This window comes from Lontra canadensis, unplaced genomic scaffold, assembly GCF_010015895.1.
Source record: "Lontra canadensis isolate GAN:19392208 unplaced genomic scaffold, GSC_riverotter_1.0 scaffold17, whole genome shotgun sequence".
In the NCBI taxonomy this organism is placed as follows: Eukaryota; Metazoa; Chordata; class Mammalia; order Carnivora; family Mustelidae; genus Lontra; species Lontra canadensis.
The window spans coordinates 2,157,851-2,175,944 of NW_022631011.1; the positions used below are offsets into that span (position 1 = coordinate 2,157,851).

The following is an 18,094-nucleotide window of genomic DNA, read 5'->3' on the forward strand; positions in this document are numbered from 1 at the left end:
TCCCAGGATGCTGGGATCATGACCCGAACCGAAGGCAGCGGCTTAACCAACTGAGCCACCCAGGCGTCCCGATCTTATGTTAGATTTTTGTTACATCTCTTCATCCCCAGTGTCTAGACATCAGTAGAATAAATAAATATGTACATTTATGATAGGTGGATGTAAAGCAGAGTTTCTCAACTTCAGTATTATGGCATTTGGGGCTGCATAGTTCTTCGTCGTGGGGAGGGCTGTCCTGTACATAGCAGGACGTTTGACTGCATCCCTGGCTTCTACCTGCTCGATACCGGGAGCACCCCTCCCCCCAGTTTAGACAATTTAAAAAGTATCTGCAGACATTTGCCCTGCTCAAGAGGAAAAACCAGCCCTGCTTGAGAGCCACTGAGATGGAAAGTACATGAAAATTCATCCCCATCTTCTACTGATAATATCTTTAAAATCTTAATTTTAAACATTCATTTTGGTGTCTTTTCCCTTCTCCCAGCCATCCATCTCATTAAGTATTTCTCCCTGAACCCCACTGCTGCGTAGCGTCAACTTGGCACTTGTCTGTGCACTTGTTTACTGTCTGTGTCCCCATGGGGAGTGTGCACTGCTAAAGGGCAGAGAGGCTGTTGTCCTTTTACTCCCCGTGTACTCCTCGTGTCCGATAATGTGCCAGCACATATCGGGTCTTCAATGAGGGTTTGGTGAAAGAGTATAGGGAGCTGGCATGGCCCTTCCCTGTCCTGCCCTCGCCCATGGCCGTCATCTGCAGCTGCATCTGGAGAAGCGGAGAGCCTGGGTAATCCACAGACTGGTTACGGAGAAGCTGTGTGATGGAAGCAGGGGTCCCAACTCATCTGCCACTGGGGAACTTACCAAGGGCATCTCCATCTCTGTCCAGGTGATGTTGGGCACTGAAGACATGGGCTCCACCAGCGTCGTGGGGAAGAAGAGGTTGTAGTGGCCAGTGGCTGCCAGGTACAGGGTCACTGCCATGTTGAAGGGCAGCGTGAAGACCGGGAGGTCCCACCTGCTGAAGATGGAATTCAAGGCACTGGAAAGAAGTGGGCTGAAGGTGAGAGGGACAAAGGTTAATCTGTGCTCATCCTATCCTTGGGTTTATACCGTCTTGTTAGGTCTAGCCACAGTGCCACCCACTGTCCCCTCTCCTTGGCATGGCCATTCCTGACTCCTTTGAGACTCTAGTGGTCCAACTTATCTGGAACTGGGAATAAAGTGTTTGATTTAAGGTGACTCTTTGAGAAGCAAAATTTTAAAGTGTTATAATTTGTTTTGAATAGAAACATTTATAAATTAAATATCTCCTTGTTTCTTAAACCAAGAAAACCAAACAAAATGTCATCCTTAGAAATACCATGGATTGCCTTTGGATCATCAAGATGGACAACAGCTACTCTCCTGGGCTGTGATAACATTGTAGAAGTCTGTCCTCATGGGAGGCTGCTGCTATGGCATGCACAGGTCATGTGCGGGCTTGGATTCAGCTCAGATGTTCTGAGCTACTCTGGAAACCACCCCATGAAGACAGAACCTCCGGTCGTTTGTGTCCTCTCTCTTCTTGGCCTCTTCCTTGGGAAGAGCGGGCATTTTGGAGGCAGACAGAACTGGGTCCAAATCCTAACTATTACACTTACTGAGTGAGCAGCACCAGGCACTGAAGCTCCCTGAGCTGTACTTTCCTTGAAGGGACCAGCCACGGGAGACCCCAACCCCCCCGCATCTTCCACATTCAGGGAGCTGCTGGATGAAACATGAAGGAGTCACGTGATCTGGCTGACTGGTCTCCCTTCACGACCATGAGTCTCCAATGGGCATTTAAGACTGCTTGAAAACCCCACCACACAGCTCTAGCAAATGAACTCTCCAGCTTGCTGAGACAAATATTTCACATTTTCTCCTTTTCCCTCAAAACTTCACTGCTTCCCTTTAGTTTCAGCTGAGCACCTTGCTTTACTTCTTTGAAGGAACAGAAATGACGAGATGGGAAATGCTTTATTTTCCCAACCATTAGCTCCACACACTCCAATGGCCCGGCTCCCACACCTTCTTCCTCTCTGCCTTTGGCACATCATGAGAGTGTCCCTCCTTTATTTTGCCAATATATTTCAGGATCCAATCCGTCTTCAAGACTTCAGTACTGCAGCTTCAGTCTCTCCTTTTTCTCTAGATCATTCTTGTAAGTCTACAGCAGGCTTTAGTATCTTCTACCTGTAAACATTCTCCTCTAACCCGATGTCCCCTCCAGAGAGTTTGCCCCATTTCTCCACCGCCCTTCACAGCAGTTACTGCTCAAAAGATTGCCGTGCCCCATCTTTCTACCCCCTTTCTTTTCTGAACCCACTCCAATCCCATGTGTGTTCTCCCCATGCCACGGAAGTGGCTCTGGTCCATTTCACCAATGACATCTATCCTGCCAAATCCATGGCCATTCCCGGCTCCCGTCATTTGACAGCTGGACACTCCTGACAGGATTGAAACACCTTCTGTTTGTGCTACTATGACTCTGCCCTTTCTTAGCTTGCTTCTTGCTTCTCCAGTCACTCCTCATGACTTCTTCTTTGTGATTATTCCCCTCCTCTGTCAAAGGGCATCCAAATATTAGAAGATCCATCCTATGGCTCTGCCTTGGGTCTTCTCTTTCTTAATTTTTACTGGGGGATATCCTTGACTCCCATGGACAAAATATCTTCTGTATGCTTCTGCCCTCCAAATCTTGACCGTATCACAAAGTTCTGGATTTGTACAACTACTTCGTAGATGTTACGTAGAACATCTACGTAGATGTTTGTAGATGTTACTTCGTCAACATCTCTCCTTGGAAGTCTACAACCTAATATATCCAAAAGGACTCTTGATCTGTGCCGTTTCCCACCACCAACCTGTTTCTCTCTGTGTCTTGTCCATCAAGCCAGGTGCTTAGGCAGACTGAAGGAGTACAGTGAATCTTCTTTGCTTTCTTACCCCCAGTATTCCGTAGCCTCCCAGTCAGTCCTATTGCCCACACCTTCTTTAAAATACACTCTAAGCCCATTTCTTAGATGGGCTTTTCTCCCCACATTCCTGTGTATCACCCTTGTCCAGACCATTCTCAGTTCTCTGTGGGTTCCTGACGATGCTGCCAGCATCCACTCTTGTTCCAATTAAAATCCTTTCTCCACATGCCATGAGTGATTTATTTAGATTTAAGTCATATCCTATCACATCTCTATTTAAAACCCCTTTAACTGCTTCCCACCACAGTTGTAATAAAAATCAAAAAGTTTGCTGGATCTTCAAAGCAAATGGGGTCTAGCTCTCGCTTCCTTCTGCCCTCACCTCCTGCCACTCCTTCGTTCACTGGGCATAACCCCCCAGCCCCATGGTCTTGTTTCCTGAACACGGGCACTCCTCTAGTCGGGGTCTGCATCAGATCTTCAGAGGGTAGCTGCCTTTTATCATTTAGGTGAAATCACCCCCGTTCCCTCTACATAGTGGCCTTCCCTGACCGCTCACGTCTGGAATCACTGGACTCAATCTCTGTCCCGCTCACCCTGTTTTGCTTTCCTCACAGCACTAATCAAATCTTGACAAGATCTTTTTAATTAATTACTTGGGGACATTATTTCTATTTTTGTCAAGAAGAACACAGGCTCCAAGAGGATGGAGACCATCTCTTGTTCACAAGTATCCCAGCATCTAGAATAGTCCCTGCACATAGCAGGACTCAGCAAATATTTGTTGGCTAAATCTGGAAAATGGCACTACTGATACCTACCTAATGGGCTGGATTTTGGCTTCTACGTGACTAGATTAGCGAACACACTGGAATCACCGCACAGAGTTGGGTCCTGGATGCTTTCTGGTCTGTTAAGTTGGGGCATGGGGGGAGGGGTGGGGCACTGTAGACTGACGGCCACCGGGGACAGAGTGCCTGTGGAACTTGCTCAGAAATCTCATCCGTGTTGTTCTAACCCAAATGTGTGCGAATGAAGACAAGGTCTGCTACCCTGGACATAGGGGCAGGTGGGGGCATTGAAACCCCCACAGAGATGACTACTGTAGCTCTTTGTTCCAGTGGCTTCAGAAAGACAGAAACCCTAAGAAGAAACATAAATTGCCCAGAATGCTTAACGTAATTCATTTACAAGCACTACTAAAAAGTAATAACTCAGTACTTAAACTAAATTAAACTAACTGGTTTTAGTAACTCCAGGAACCAAGGAAAGCCATGGACTTCTTAGAGATGTTAAAAATTAGTCAGCCTGTCTCGGAGCCGCAGGGTACAAACTGGAGGACGTGGGTCCCTTCAGGCTCCTGCCCTCTGGGGCTGGCAGGCCTGCGAGTCAACCCAGCCTCAGGCACCACAGACCAGCAGAGAAGGGATGCGGGTGAGCTAAGGCCTAGCCTGCCCAGGTTCCCCAGGAATACTGGTTCCCAAGACCCTTCCTCCTGACTTTTTTATTCCTTTGCAAAATGATGTGATTGTACAGCAGGCTCTTAATTAATGCTTCTCGTTCAAAGATTCTGTGCTTTCATTATAGACATTCTGCTCCAAGAGTGATTCTGTTCCAGGTGAGTTTTTAGCTTTTCTGTCTTGGTCAGGCCATGGTTTAGATGATTCCCGTGTAGCCTGGAGGCTCTGGGTTCATCATCAAAAACTTTGTAAAAGTATGACCTGGGGCCAGTTACTTAACCTCTTCATGTCTTGGTCTTCCCTCCTGTAAACTGGGGACAATAGTAACCTCACCTGGCTTAGCTCTGTGCCTGGCTTGTAGGAAATCCGCAATAAATGTTAGCCTTTATTATTAAAACTATCATTCAAGGAAGATTATTAGCACCATAAAAAACCTGTGCTTATTGCTGCTCTAAAGGGTTCCTGTTATTCCAGAATAAAAAAATGATCTGCTGTATCGCAGTCACACTCGTGGATCTTCACCGTGTCCTGTGGTACAAGCCAGTCTGACGGTGAGGCCCTGGGCTCCAGGGTGTCCAGGCCCCCGTCCAGGGGAAGACGCAAGCACCTCAGGGCCCTGTGGGTCTGTGAGCAGAAGGAATGAGGTGTCTCACCAGGTCATGGCTGTGAAGGTCACAGGAAACAGAAGCCACCAGTAATAGTCCCACTTCTCGGAGAACACGGCCAGGAGCAGTCCCACCAGCATCCCATTGTACCCGTGGAGGCCGGAGGCGATGGCAGACCTGGGGGGAGGGGGAAGAGACAGTTTGCATTTTAATTTGGTGGTGCTTGAAGGGCCCCCCTGGGACTCCCAGGAAAAAGTCAGCTTACTCCTGATTCTGGGCAGTCTCGTGGCTGCCAGCACCTTCCTACACTTGGTCTTAACCAAAAGGCCGAGAAGGGATCGCCGGCACCTTTCTAGATACGCCCCTCCCCACAGCCCCGATTACCCTTGCTGTTCTAGAATTAAGTCTTCTCACTGCGTCTGAGTTCGCCTCTTAGCTTCTCAGGGGGGTCTCGGGCTGCTAAGTACGGTGGGGGATCTAGCAGAAACCTGAGGTGTGGTGTGTGTGTGCGCGCGTGTGTGTGTACGGGAGACAGTGAGAGGGGAGGAAGAGAAAGAGGAGGACAGAGTGCATTCTGACCGCAGACTGCATTGTGTGAGCGGTGCTTGTGACCTGTCCTCCCTCCAAGGAAGACAGTGTGTCCCAGAGTGGAGGAGCTGAGCCTGCTGGGGATGTGTCCGTGCCTCTCCCCTCTGCAGGGCAGGGAGAGGCCCAGAAGGGGGCGAGAAGCCAAGCCTGAGTCTATTCTCCCTTCATTTCATAAGGGAAGTCTATGTGCACCTAAGCCTCTCTCCCGGATGCTAATGAACACTGTCCTTGATCCTCGCTATAACTCTGCTGGCTGGGAGAGGGGAGTGGGGTGACCGAGGGACCAGGCAAATCCCTGCAAGACACCAGTCGGAGCTTGAGCCTTGTCCCTGCCCTTGACTGGAAGTTGCCCAGGCTGGAGCTCGTCTGTCTGACAGCACTGTAATAACAGACACCAGAGTCTGTCTGGTGCACAGAGGGCTCTAGGCCCTGCCTAGTTGTGGAATGCACGTATGTGAATGCTAGAGTTCTTCACCGAGTGACCATGTGTGCCCAGCAGAGGCGTCTGGAAGCAGGAGCTCCCTGAGAGGGAGGGAGGGAGCTCTGGCGAGGGGATGGCTCCTGCTGGGCAGAGGCCATGGCTTAGGTCTGGAAGGAAGGGAGCTTTCAGCTCTGCAGGGGCCAGGAGATCAGCTCAGCTGGATGGGGGAGAGTGGGAGCAGCTGGAGGGCGGGAGGGGGCGTCATTACGGAGTTGCCAACAAGAAAAGCCGAACACATGGCAATTGTGGGGGGACACTTGCATGGGACATGGGAGAGTAGGTGGGCTGCTCCTGAGGCCTTGAACATATGGAGCAGCTTGGGAGGGAAGACCACTGGCGCTCAGAATGTCCTCAGGACTAGAAAATCTATCTGAAAAGCAGAAACTCATGTTTGGGAAAAATACTTATTTTTAGATGTGTTTGCATTTATCTACATTTTCCCATTTCTGTTTAGTGTTAGAATTTAGTACTTTTTTGGTTTTAATACCAGTTGCTTCAGGCAAACTGAGCAAAGACGCCTGGCCCCTCCTGGGAGCTGGCCTGCAGCCCTAGGGACAGAGTGCAGGGGGAATAGTAAAAACAAGGGAGTCCAGGGGAGACAAAATTGGGGCCACATCCAAGGGCTCCCTCCACAGCTGCTCCTCCCTGGAGATGTCCCCTCTCAGAACACTCCTCTACCAAACCTTTGGTGGCTTCTGGGTTTGGTTGTCAAAACGAAACCATTACCTCATGTCCCACTCTGACCATCAAAAATATTAAGGTAGATTTAACCCCAATGCCAAAAAGGTCTTCATTAGGACCATGTTCCATCAGGACAGTGAGGCATTAGTGTTGCTGACCTTGATGAGCTCCTCTCTCTGAAGTACGGTGTCTGGGCTAGTGGGGATAATGTAGCAGGGATAAGGGGAGACACGGGACTAATGCAGGAGGTAGGGAGTAGGACTGGTGGACAGGAAGTAGGGGAAGTCATGGGAATGGGGGTAGGGAAGTAGGGCTGGTGGTGAGGGTCCGTGGTGGTTATGATTAGAACACGCAGCTGTGTCAGTGCTGTGAAGGCAGGGTTCCTTGGAAGGATGTGCATGTGAATACAGAGTAGGGCACCTGGACCTTTGACCCGATGGTGTAGAACACGGTGCTGACCTATCAGCAACTAAGCTGGGGTCTTTTCTAGGCACTGTAGTAGAATACGGAGCAGTCAAAAGGGACTACCTGTCCTGAACATGCTTAGAACATTGCCAGCGAGAGAAGCCTCAGAAAGCAATTAGAGAACCATCCCATATAGTTATTGAGGTATGTTCTGGGCTTGTCCAGTGAGAAAGCAGAGAGCACTGAGGTAATCAGGGGTGGCTCCCTATAGGAGGGGGATTTGAAAGGATGGCAGGATTAGATAGGCAGAAGCGAAAGTGCTCGACTGGGAAGAGTGGGATGCTGAGTGGGAGATGTGGGGGGACCCAGCAGAGAAAGCTGTGGAAACCAAACTGGCACACAGTTGTCTTAGGGAAGATGTCTGGGAGGATTAGGCAGGTGTGGTGGGTGTCTCCGCTGGAATTCTGAGGTCCATGAAGCAGCTCTTTGAATGGCCTGGCAATTTTACCAGTAGATTATGGTTGGGAAGAAGGTCAGAGAATCAGACTGTCAGCACAGGAAGGGACTCTGGCTCCTTAAAGGTGAGATAGTAAGTCACAGCTTTCACCGATGAGGACAATGGGGTCAGGACGGGAAGCCCTAGCCTAAGGTCACATAGCTAGAGAGGCAGTGGGCTGGACAGAGTTCAGGTGAGTTTTACCAAACGGCGATAAAGCAGTGAGACAAGAGTTAATTCTGCCAGCTGCCCATGAGATGATGAGGAGGAATAGGGAAACTACTGGTTGAAAAAGAAACACAAAACCCTGGCTGGAGGCCCCCCCCCTTTTAAATTTCTTTTCAGCGTAACAGTATTCATTGTTTTTGCACCACACCCAGTGCTCCATGCAATCTGTGCCCTCTCTAATACCCACCATGGAGCCCATTTTTTATGTCACACACCAGATCTGCACCCCAAAGAATTCAGCCTCTCAGCATCCAATTTGGAACAGCCTCCTAGCTTGCTGGAATCAGCGTGGTCCCCCAAGGCCACCCGAGAGGTGCATGAACGGCTTCTCAGGGGAGACAAGTTGACTCACAGATTTGCCTTGGTGGCATCTAGATGTCAGGTGGGCCTGGAGGAGGTGTGATGATGGTCACACCACAGTCACCTCTGATTACGTCCCACTCTCTGGGTTTACCAGGGAGCCTGTGGCCTTGCTGTCCCTGCTGTCTATGTGACAGGGAGAGCACTCACCTCAGCCTGGAAGATGCAGACCATGGGTCCCAGCTCGAGCCCTGCCACCCACTGACTGGCACACTGGGTAAGTGCCTGGCCTCTCCCAGTTGTCATTCTCTTACTCGTTAAGTGTGGACCCTCTTACCTTCACTTTCTGCCTTGGGCAGTGGCGGTGAGAATCACATGAAACAAGGCAGGACAGTGCTTCTCAATCTTTTTGACAGAAACCCATGGTAAGGAGGGAATATATTTGGTAGCATGACCTAGTTCTCTCTCTTTGTCCCCCTCCACACTTCTCCCACAAACACATGTCCCAACATTAATGAAACAAAAATTTTGCAAAATATCTACTACATATGAAAGACTCTATTTTAATTTATTCTATTTTTTAATTTTTAAATTTTTTAAAATTTCTTTTCAGTGTACCAGAATTCATTGTTTATGCACCACACCCAGTGCTCCATGCAATACGTGCCCTCCTTAATACCCACCACCAGGCTCACCCAACTTCCCAACCCCCGCCCCCTCAAAAACCTCAGATTGTTTTTCAGAGTCCATAGTCTCTCATGGTTCATCTCCCCCTCCAATTTCAATTATTTTAATTTTTAAAAATGCTGTTGACAATGAATTCATGATCCACAAATGAAGGCATGACCCCCAGATTGAAAAACACTAAGAATTTGGGCAATCCCAAATGTCTGTGATCATCAGAAGTACCCAGAAGGATATTGTTAAAAACACTCCTTCCCAGACCCAGTGAGTGGGACTATCTGAGGGAACAGAAGTGGTTGGCTGAAGAAGACACATTTCTTAACAGTCAGCCCAGGTGATTCCAGGCATCAGGAGTGTTTGGGAATGTTGGAACAGCATGGGGCACAGTCTGAGGAAATGCTCCCTTAAATAAAATGCTACTTGTTCTTGTTCCTGAATTTTGTGGCCACCAGTATGGGGGTGGGGGGCGGTGCTGCCTCCTGCCTCCACTCTGTGCTCTCTCTTCTCCCTCCCTCCTCTCTCCCAGATCCCATGTTTGCAGCTCACAGCTTGCCCTCTCTCATCCTCTACCAACACGCAGAGAGAGACGTCTGTCTTTTCTGAGCTCTCCAGTATATACTGTCTCTTATTATTCTGAGACATTTCTTGCCTCAACTAGACTGTAGGCTCCATGAGGGAAGAGCCTCTTAAGTGTTGCTCTGCCTCTGCCTCCCAGGGAATGTTTCCAAAAGGATCTACAGTCAAAAGAATTCTAGTGCTGTCACTTGCTCTAAGCACAGGAGTAGTTTAATTCTGTTTCATTCTACAGAGAACTCCAGTGACTGGTTCAAAGTTGATCTTCGGGAGATTTTGGGCTGGCTGGTAGGATAAGGTTGGCTAATCACTTCTCTATCTGTCCACCTCAAGACGCTGCGACCACCGGGTCAGGGACCTACCTGTCCTGGTTCAAGGAGAGGGCAGTTAAGGTTGAGACCGCTGTCCCTAGGCCCCCAGTAATCGTCCACCAGGGATTCTGGATCAGGAGTCCTATGAAGATGATGAGTCCGCTGAGAGGGTTGTTGACAAACATCACCTGGGCAGCCCCCCTCAGGACCCAGTCCGTGAACTGGAGGGTCAGAGGCTTATCTGAAAGACAGCGGCAGAGCCATGAGCAGGGGCCAGCCTGTGCTCCCCAGCTGGACGCGGCTGGTGCGGCAACCAAGGCGAACAGGGATGCACAGGGCCAGGATGCTTCCTCTCCGGCCTGGCACCAGCCCCAGTCTCTGAGTGGGAGGCAGTCAGTCCACAGTGGGTGTTGGTTTTTGCCATACAGACTGAGGCACCGTGCTGAGACCAACTGAACGCCGTTCCAGCCATCAGCTTGGTTGGCAAGGAAGCCTCGGGAGCCTTCCAAGGGAAATTTATTGGTCCAAAGGAAGCGGTGAGGGGGGAAGGAAACTCTCTTTCTGTGTTGTGCCGTATGGCTCAGTTGAGAGCTGTATCTGAGCAGCAAAGAAAGGAGTCTGGAGGAAAGGAGCTGGGAAGGAAATGCTTTTAGCCCGGCGCTGCAACTACATTGAGTTAGGACTGGGCCGGGGGCAGGGGAGAGGCCAGGCCTGGAAGAGGGGACTATATTCTGCCTCACTCTCTGGTTCGGTTTCCAGGACAGCCTCTACAGGTGTGGGCAAGGCGGACAGGAGTGTTTATTGCAGTATTTAGTTGAGGGGCACTAGGACAAGAAAGACACTGAAAGGAAAGAACGAACCTTGGAACATGGGGGAAGGCCATGTCCATAGCTTCTCGGCACACGATAAATAGGTGTGGAACAAGGGAAGGAATGACTGGGGAATGGCTTATATGTTGCTAAGGTGGTTGTCTTGAACCTATTCCGTGTAGGGGTGAAGAATTTGCAAAGAACTAAAATCAGTGAAATACATTTAATTCTGAAACCATGGGAATTCCAAGTTATTGGGGTACCTCAGACCTACACACAGACAACTGGGCGGGAGCACGCCAACTGTGAGACTTCCCGCACTGGGTGAGCGAGGCAGCAGTTTCGCCCAGCCGGGTCTCAGGGAGGCTCTTTCTCCCCTGGGTGTTTGCTTACCTTTCAGCCAGCTCCTGCACTCCTTCATCTCCCCCGTGAGATAGCCCACTGCTTGGAAGAGGCTGATGCCCCCCACGCCAGCAGAGCCTTGATGGGCTGCCCCGCTTTCTCTCCTTTTACTCCTTTCACTGGGTTTTTCCATTTTCACAATATGGCTGTCTTCATTGGATGGCCGGAGATCCTTTTAAGAGAAGCCGTGACAAACGACCATATAATACAGCTTTCTGAGAGCAGGAGCACTTGGGGATAGGGAAGCTTGTCAGCTGTTCTGATAAAGATAAATGACCATAAGACCCTTGTCCACTCTCTACTGCTGCCCAGGGTGTGCCGCACGCAGGCCAGTCTTCCAGGACGACTACACATTCTTCACTGCAGGGTTTCGTAAAGGTTTGCACTGTGGATCCCTTCTGTCAGTTTGGCAAGACCATGGACTTGTTTTCAGAATCATGTTTGGAAATGAATAAAATAAATAGGATTGCAAAGAAAACCAGTTATATTTAAAAATAAAAAAGTCTGTGATAGACATGCAGGTGCAGCCAATCCAATACCTGTTATAATTTTAAAGCAGCCATGTGTGAGGACATGGGGCCAGTACAGACCACATGTCAGGCCATAAGATAAATAAAACATTTTTACAATAAAAAAAGTATAAACAAATTGAAAGGCATTGAAATCATACAAAGGATGTTCTCTCTCTCTCTCTTTTTAAAGATTTTATTTATTTGAGAGTGAGAGAGAGAGAGAGAGGGTGTAAGCAGGGGGAGCAGCAGAGGGAGAAGCAGGTTGTCTGCTAAGCAGGGAGCCTGACTCAGGTATCCATCCCACAACTCTGGGGTCATGCAGGCAGACAGTTAACCAACTGAGCCACTCAGGCATCCCTGTTCTCTCTCTTCTTTAAAGATTTTAATTAATCTCTACACAAAAGGGGCTTGAACCCACATCTCCAAGTTCAAGAGTTGCACACTCTACCAACTAAGTTAGCCAGGTGCCCCCAAAGTATGTTCTTTGATCACGATGGTGTGAATTTAGAAATCAAAAGCAAAAGGAAATTTGGGAAATAATGTGGCAATTAATCCACGTGCTCCTAAATAATGAATGGATCAAAGAGGAAATCAGAAGAGAAATTAGAAAAATACTTTGAGATGAATGAAAACAAAAACACAATCAAAACTTAGGAGATGCAGTTAAATCAGTGTTTGAGGGATATTGTAGGTGTAAAGATCTATATGAAGAAAAGAAATATCCTGCATTGACAACCTAACCTTTTCCTTTAAGAAACTAGAAAAATAACAGTGAACTAAACCCAAAGCAAGTAGAAGGAAGGAAAAATAAACACTATCATGAAAATAGATGAAATAGAAAACAAAAACTATAGAAAATCCATGAAACTAAAAGACCGTTCTTTGCAAGGGTCAGAATTGACCAACCTTTACTATATTGACCAAGGGAAAAAGAGAAGATTGAAACTATCAGAATCAGAAATGAAAGAGGAGGCATTACTACCAATCCTCAAGAAATAAAAAGGGTTTTCAGAAAAAGGACTCTAGAGAAATGAATAATTTTATGCTAACAAATCAGATAACCTAGATGAACTGGATACACTCCTAGGTAGATAGGCACAAGCTATCAAACTGACTCAAGAAGAAACAGAAAATCTGAATTTAATTACAACAAAGTAAATGAGTAAATTAGTAGAACAAAAACAAAAACAACAAGCAAAACACTTCCCACAAAGAAAAACCCAAGTTCAGATGGCTTCACTTGTACATTCTGCCAAATCCTTAAAGAATTAATAAATCTCAAAAACTAGAAGAGAGGGCAATACTTTCTAGCACATTCTATGAGGCTAGTATTACCTTAACACCAAAGCCAGACAAAGACATCACAAGAAAGAAAATTACAGATCAATCTGCCTTGTAAATACAGATGCAAAAATCCTTGACAAAATACTACCAAAACAGATTCAGTAGTATACAAAAATAATTATGGCCAAGTGGGACTTATTCTCAGAATTCAAGACTGTTTCAACATATAAAAATCAATAATTATTAATATTAATGAAGTGAAAGAAAAAACCCACATGATTATCTCAATAGACAGAGAAAAACCATTTGAAAAATTCAACAACCTTTCCGGATAAAAACATTTAGCAAATAGGAATAGAAAGGAAATTCCTCAACTTAATTAAGGCTATTTACTAAAAACCCATAGCTTATATGTAATGGTGAAAGATGGAATGCTTTCCCTTTAAGATCAGGAATGAGAGAAACATGTTGGTTCTCAGTCACTTCTGTTCAACATTGTACTGCAAGTTCTAGCCAGAGCAATTAGGTAAGAAAAAAACAAACAAAGGGACCCTTATTAGAGAGAAAGAATTTAAACCATCTCCATTTGTAGATGGCACATTCTGTTTTAGGGAATCTTCTTAAAAAATCTATTTAAAAAAATTCCAAAAGACTATTAAAGTTAACAGACAAGTTCAGACAAATTTGCTAGATAGAAGATCAACATATAAAAATCAATTTTATTTTTATACATAGGCAATGAACAATCAATCCAAAAATATAATGAAGAAAATGATTCTATGATCGCATGAAAAAGAATAAAATATTTTGGAATAAATTTAACAAAAAAGGCCTTGTATACTAAACTAAAGATTTTGTATAAGTTTTTTATACTAAAAACTACAAAACATCAAAAGAAATTAAGGACTTAAATAAATGGAAATACATCCTATGTCCATGGATTGGAAGACTTGTTAAAAATGTCAGTACTCCTTAAGTTGATCTACAGATTTAATACAACCCTATCAAAATCCTAGTTGTCTTTCTTTTTCCTACAGAATTGGAAAGTTGGATCCTAAAATTATATAGAAATATAAGGGTCTCAGAATAGATAAAGCAGTCTTGAAAAGGAAAATAAAATTTGGAAGACTCACAGTCTTGATTTCAAAACTTACTACAAAGCTATGATAATCAAGATAGTGTGGTGCTGGCATAAGGACAGACACATAAATCAGTTAAATAAAGTTGAGAGATCAGAAATAAATTCATGCACTATGGTCATGGGAATGCCAAAACAGTTTAATGGAGAATAGATAGCCTTTTCAATAAACGGTACTGGGGCAGCTGGATATCTACTTGCAGAAGATTGAAGTCAGACCCTCACTTGACACCATATTCAAAAACTAACTCAAAATGGCTGAAAGACTTACATGTGAGTATTAAAATATAAAAATGTTAGAAGAACATAGGATGAAATCTTTGTGAACTTGCATAAGAAAACGGTTTCTTAGATATGACACTAAATGCATAAGCAATCAAAGTCAATATAGATAAATCAGACTTAGAATCACAAACTTTGTGCTTCTAAGGACACGACCAAGACTGTGAAAAGACAGAGTGGGAGAAATTATTTGTGAATCATATAATGGGCAAGGGCCTAATATCCAGAATATATAAAGAACTGTTACAACTCCACAATAAAAAGACAAACGACCCAACTGAAAAAATGGGCAAAGGACTTCAAAAGACATTTTTTCCCTAATAAGATATACAACTGGCCAGTAAGCACATGAAAAGATGCTCAACATCTTTTGACATTAGGGAAACATAAATCAAAATCACAGTGAGATGTCAGTTCACATCCACCCAGGCCATTAATAAAAGGACAGTAACAAGTTTTGACAAGGAGGCGGAGGGACACGATGTGTACACTGCTGGTGAGAACCCACAGTGATGCAGCGACTCTGGAAAACAGTCTGGCAGCGCCTGGAAATGTTAATCGTAGAGTTACCATATGACCCAGGAATTCCACTTCTGGATATATACCCAAGGGAAAGAAAAATATGGATTTGCACAACACCTTTTACACAAATGCTCATGGTAGCGTTTATTTGTAACAGGCAAAAAGTGGAAACACCCAAATGTCCATCAACCGATGAATGGGTAAATAAACTACGGTATACTCACACCATGAAATATGGTTTGGCCATAAAAAGTAATGATGTACCGATTCATGCCACGACAAGAATGCACCTGAAAATATTACACTAAATGACAGAAGCATTTCACAAAAGCCCGTATATTATATGATTCCACTTACATGAAATGTACCAAAGAGGCAACTCCACAGGGACAGAAAGCAGATGGGAGGGTGACAGGTGTGGGGGAGGGGAATGCAGAGTGATTGCTAATGAGTGTTTTGAGTTTCTTTTCGAGGCGATGAAAATATTCTGGAATTCACTGGTGGTGATGTTAGTGGACTTTGTAATTATGCTAAAAACCAGTGAAATGCATATTTTAAAGGGCTAAATTTTACGGTATATCGATTGTATCTCATTAAAAACAAAACTTTAGTGGTCCTGGGTCCCTCTCCACTGTATCGGTTCAGGCAGCGTTAAAATTTGCCTTTGGACACAGGCCTTCCTTTGGGAGCCGATGATAAGGTAAGTCAAGGGAGCAGGTCTAAGGGGAAGGATCTGGGAGACTGGCTGGAAGACTGGTGTGTGAGTGTGTGCATTCCCTACTTGTCTTTAAAATCGTGTTGCACACAGAACCCCATTTTCCATCATAGGCCAAATAGGGCCAAGCAGGGGTGTGACCCTGTGCTGACTGGGGACAGAACATCGCCGGGCAGTGGCCCTTCCGTGCCATTATGCAACGTGTGCCCTCCTCCTCCTCCCTCTACCTGGGAGACGTGCTGGGAGGGACACTCCTCACCTTCTCTTCGGGCATCTCCAGGAGGGGCAGTGCCGGGTGTGTATCCTGGGGGCTTGAGGGCCAGCTCGGGTTGGTAAACTCTGACTCATAGAGTTTGCATCTGCTGGAAAGAGGCTCGGCCAGGAGAGGTCTGCTGTGAGTATCAGACATTTCCCTCAGGGGGTGGTTGCTCAGAGGTCCTGCAACTGAAGAGGAAAGGGGGACAAGGGTGAGTCAGGATGGGGCCCAGAGGAACTTGGCTGAGGCTGGATGGAGTCCTCAGGAGGCATGGGACCAAGCGCTGTTGCCAGGGGGGTCTAGGGCCATTCCTCCACCAGGGCGGTCCTACCTTTCAAAATGCCCCCATTCTCCCACCTGCAGAGGACAGTCCTTTTCTGCTATGAAATGTTCCCTGACCACGAAGTGGGAACAGATGCCTCTCTTTTTCTTCTGGTCATGGAGACATTTTTTCTCTACCTTTTATATTATCCATTGTGCTGTTTTACTGTAGCCATTGTAAGCACACTTTCTGTTTGATAGCCACACATGGACCTGAGTCTTCCAGTAGAGTGGGGCTCTAAGAGAAACCCATTTTCTTACTTGCTGTGGAGCTTAAATTGATTATGGATTATGGGCTGCCTCCAGTCCTCTCCCCTCTTCCCTCTGCCCTCAGTGCCCTTTCCAGCACCTTCCCCTTCGTCCTTCCCCAGGAACAGTACTAAGGCAGCAGCCCTGGTAAGATCTACTAGAAGCTGTGGGTGCCAGCCTGGAGGTCCCTCTGTGGGGGGGCTCCCTTTCCCTTCACTACCCGGACCAGAGGTCAGGCCATGACCAGCTTGTGGAGCAACCTTTGCCCGCGGTTCTGTTTCCTGGTTCACTATGGCTGCCGCCTGGTAGAGCTTACTTCTTCCTACTCGGCCACCGTAGCTGTTCTCTTCTTCAGCCTCCTCCGGCTCAGGGATGTCCTCATTTACTTTACCGTTTCATTGACAGGTGGATTTGGACCTGCACGATTCCCTCTCAGTATGACCTAGAGTTTTCCCTAGCGTTCCCTGAGGGCTCCCCCGAGTTGCAAGACAGCATATCTTCGGACAGTGTTTGCAGATCCCTAACAGGGGTGCCGGCCTTCCTCACGCTTACCTCTGCAGACACTGCTAAGGGACTGCAGGTTTCTCTTCCAAAGAGGAGGAAGTCCCCTTCCTGGGCTTGCATGAGTGCCCTTTCCTGGGGCTATTTCCTACTCCCGATGACAGGAATTCTTGTTCTTCTGTTTCTTCCAGACCCCTCCGACCTTGCTGGTGCAGAAAGCCCTCTTCTTTGAGGCTAATACTATTCCCTCACTGCCCACTGCTGTGTTTCTGACTTCCTGGTCATTTACTCATTCAGTGAAGAATTTAGGGGCTCCTACGAGTCATCTTCATCTCCACTCCAATAATTTTCAGCAATATCAATGTCTGGACATTGACACTGACCTCACTGACATCAACTCATCACTTCCTTCTCTGACTTTGCAGACCCTTGTCTTCCTTATCTCCAGGGACCTTCTCCACCTCTTCTTTTCAGCCACTGGTTCCCATGGTCACCACATGGACTTGACATCACACAAACCATGAAGTCTCAAAGGTCTGCTTCTCTCTCTAGACTTCCAGCTCACCGGGTCAAATGTGCCGGCCCAGTGCTTTCACTTGCCAGAGACCTCCAGTCCCTCAGCTCCACCCACCCCATATCTTCCCTTGCCTCCTCAACCAACTTAGACTTCACAGCCCATCATTGTTCTTCTCTCAACACCCTTGCTCTGCCTTCCCCACTCCCTCTCTCACGCTTCTCTCACGGTGAAATTCCGGCTGGGCTAAACCCTGCCCTCCAATGGGTCCAGGCTTTCATCAAGCCACTGAACAGTGGCCCAGAAGAACTGTGTCCCTGGGTAGGCTGCCATCACGTTAGCTTTATGCTTACGTGGGTGGACTCTTGGCACTTCCCTTCCTGTCTCTGGCCAGCCCAGACCGGTTTCTGCTGCTGCTGCCCTTGTAGTAAGACCTCCATGTTGGCAAATCCAAGACAGGTTTTGGTTCTCATCTCATGAGACTGCTCAGGGCGTCCACACAGCTGACCGTCCCTCCTTGACACATTCTCCACTTTTTGGCATTCATATCGATCCCCTCTCTAGCTGCTCCTTCACACTATCCCTGGCTGACTCCTCATGTAAAGATGAGTGTTCTCCTGAGCTCTGTTCTGGACCATTTTCTCTTCACTGATACTCCTCCCCAGCTGACGTCAGCCCTCACCATGGCTTTATCTTCCGTCTGTATACCTATGACTCCCAAATCGAGTATTTCCAGCCCAGTTTTGAGCACTGGATTCACAGATTTAAGTGTCTACTTTACACTTGCGTGTGGATATTCCAGAAATAGCATAAAGTTAATGCAATGAAACAGCTCCTA

The 18,094-nt window shown here is 46.8% G+C and overlaps 1 protein-coding gene across 2 annotated transcripts in view; it reads right to left on the reverse strand.

The window, feature by feature from the left end:
* The window catches only part of SLC14A2 (solute carrier family 14 member 2), a 178,205-nt gene that overhangs the window by 37,286 nt on the left and 122,825 nt on the right, over positions 1–18,094 (reverse strand). Inside the window, exons 1-6 of one of the 2 annotated variants that reach the window (XM_032859495.1) lie at positions 16,462–16,506; positions 15,675–15,859; positions 10,954–11,134; positions 9,803–9,992; positions 5,053–5,181; positions 862–1,054 (exon numbers count right to left, since the gene is read on the reverse strand). In XM_032859495.1, the coding sequence (XP_032715386.1) occupies positions 862–1,054; positions 5,053–5,181; positions 9,803–9,992; positions 10,954–11,134; positions 15,675–15,824 (843 nt within the window). In that variant the 5' untranslated portion in view covers positions 15,825–15,859; positions 16,462–16,506. Of the gene's footprint in view, positions 1–861; positions 1,055–5,052; positions 5,182–9,802; positions 9,993–10,953; positions 11,135–15,674; positions 15,860–16,461; positions 16,507–18,094 lie in introns of those variants that run through there. The other variant, XM_032859494.1, reaches the window with a different exon arrangement.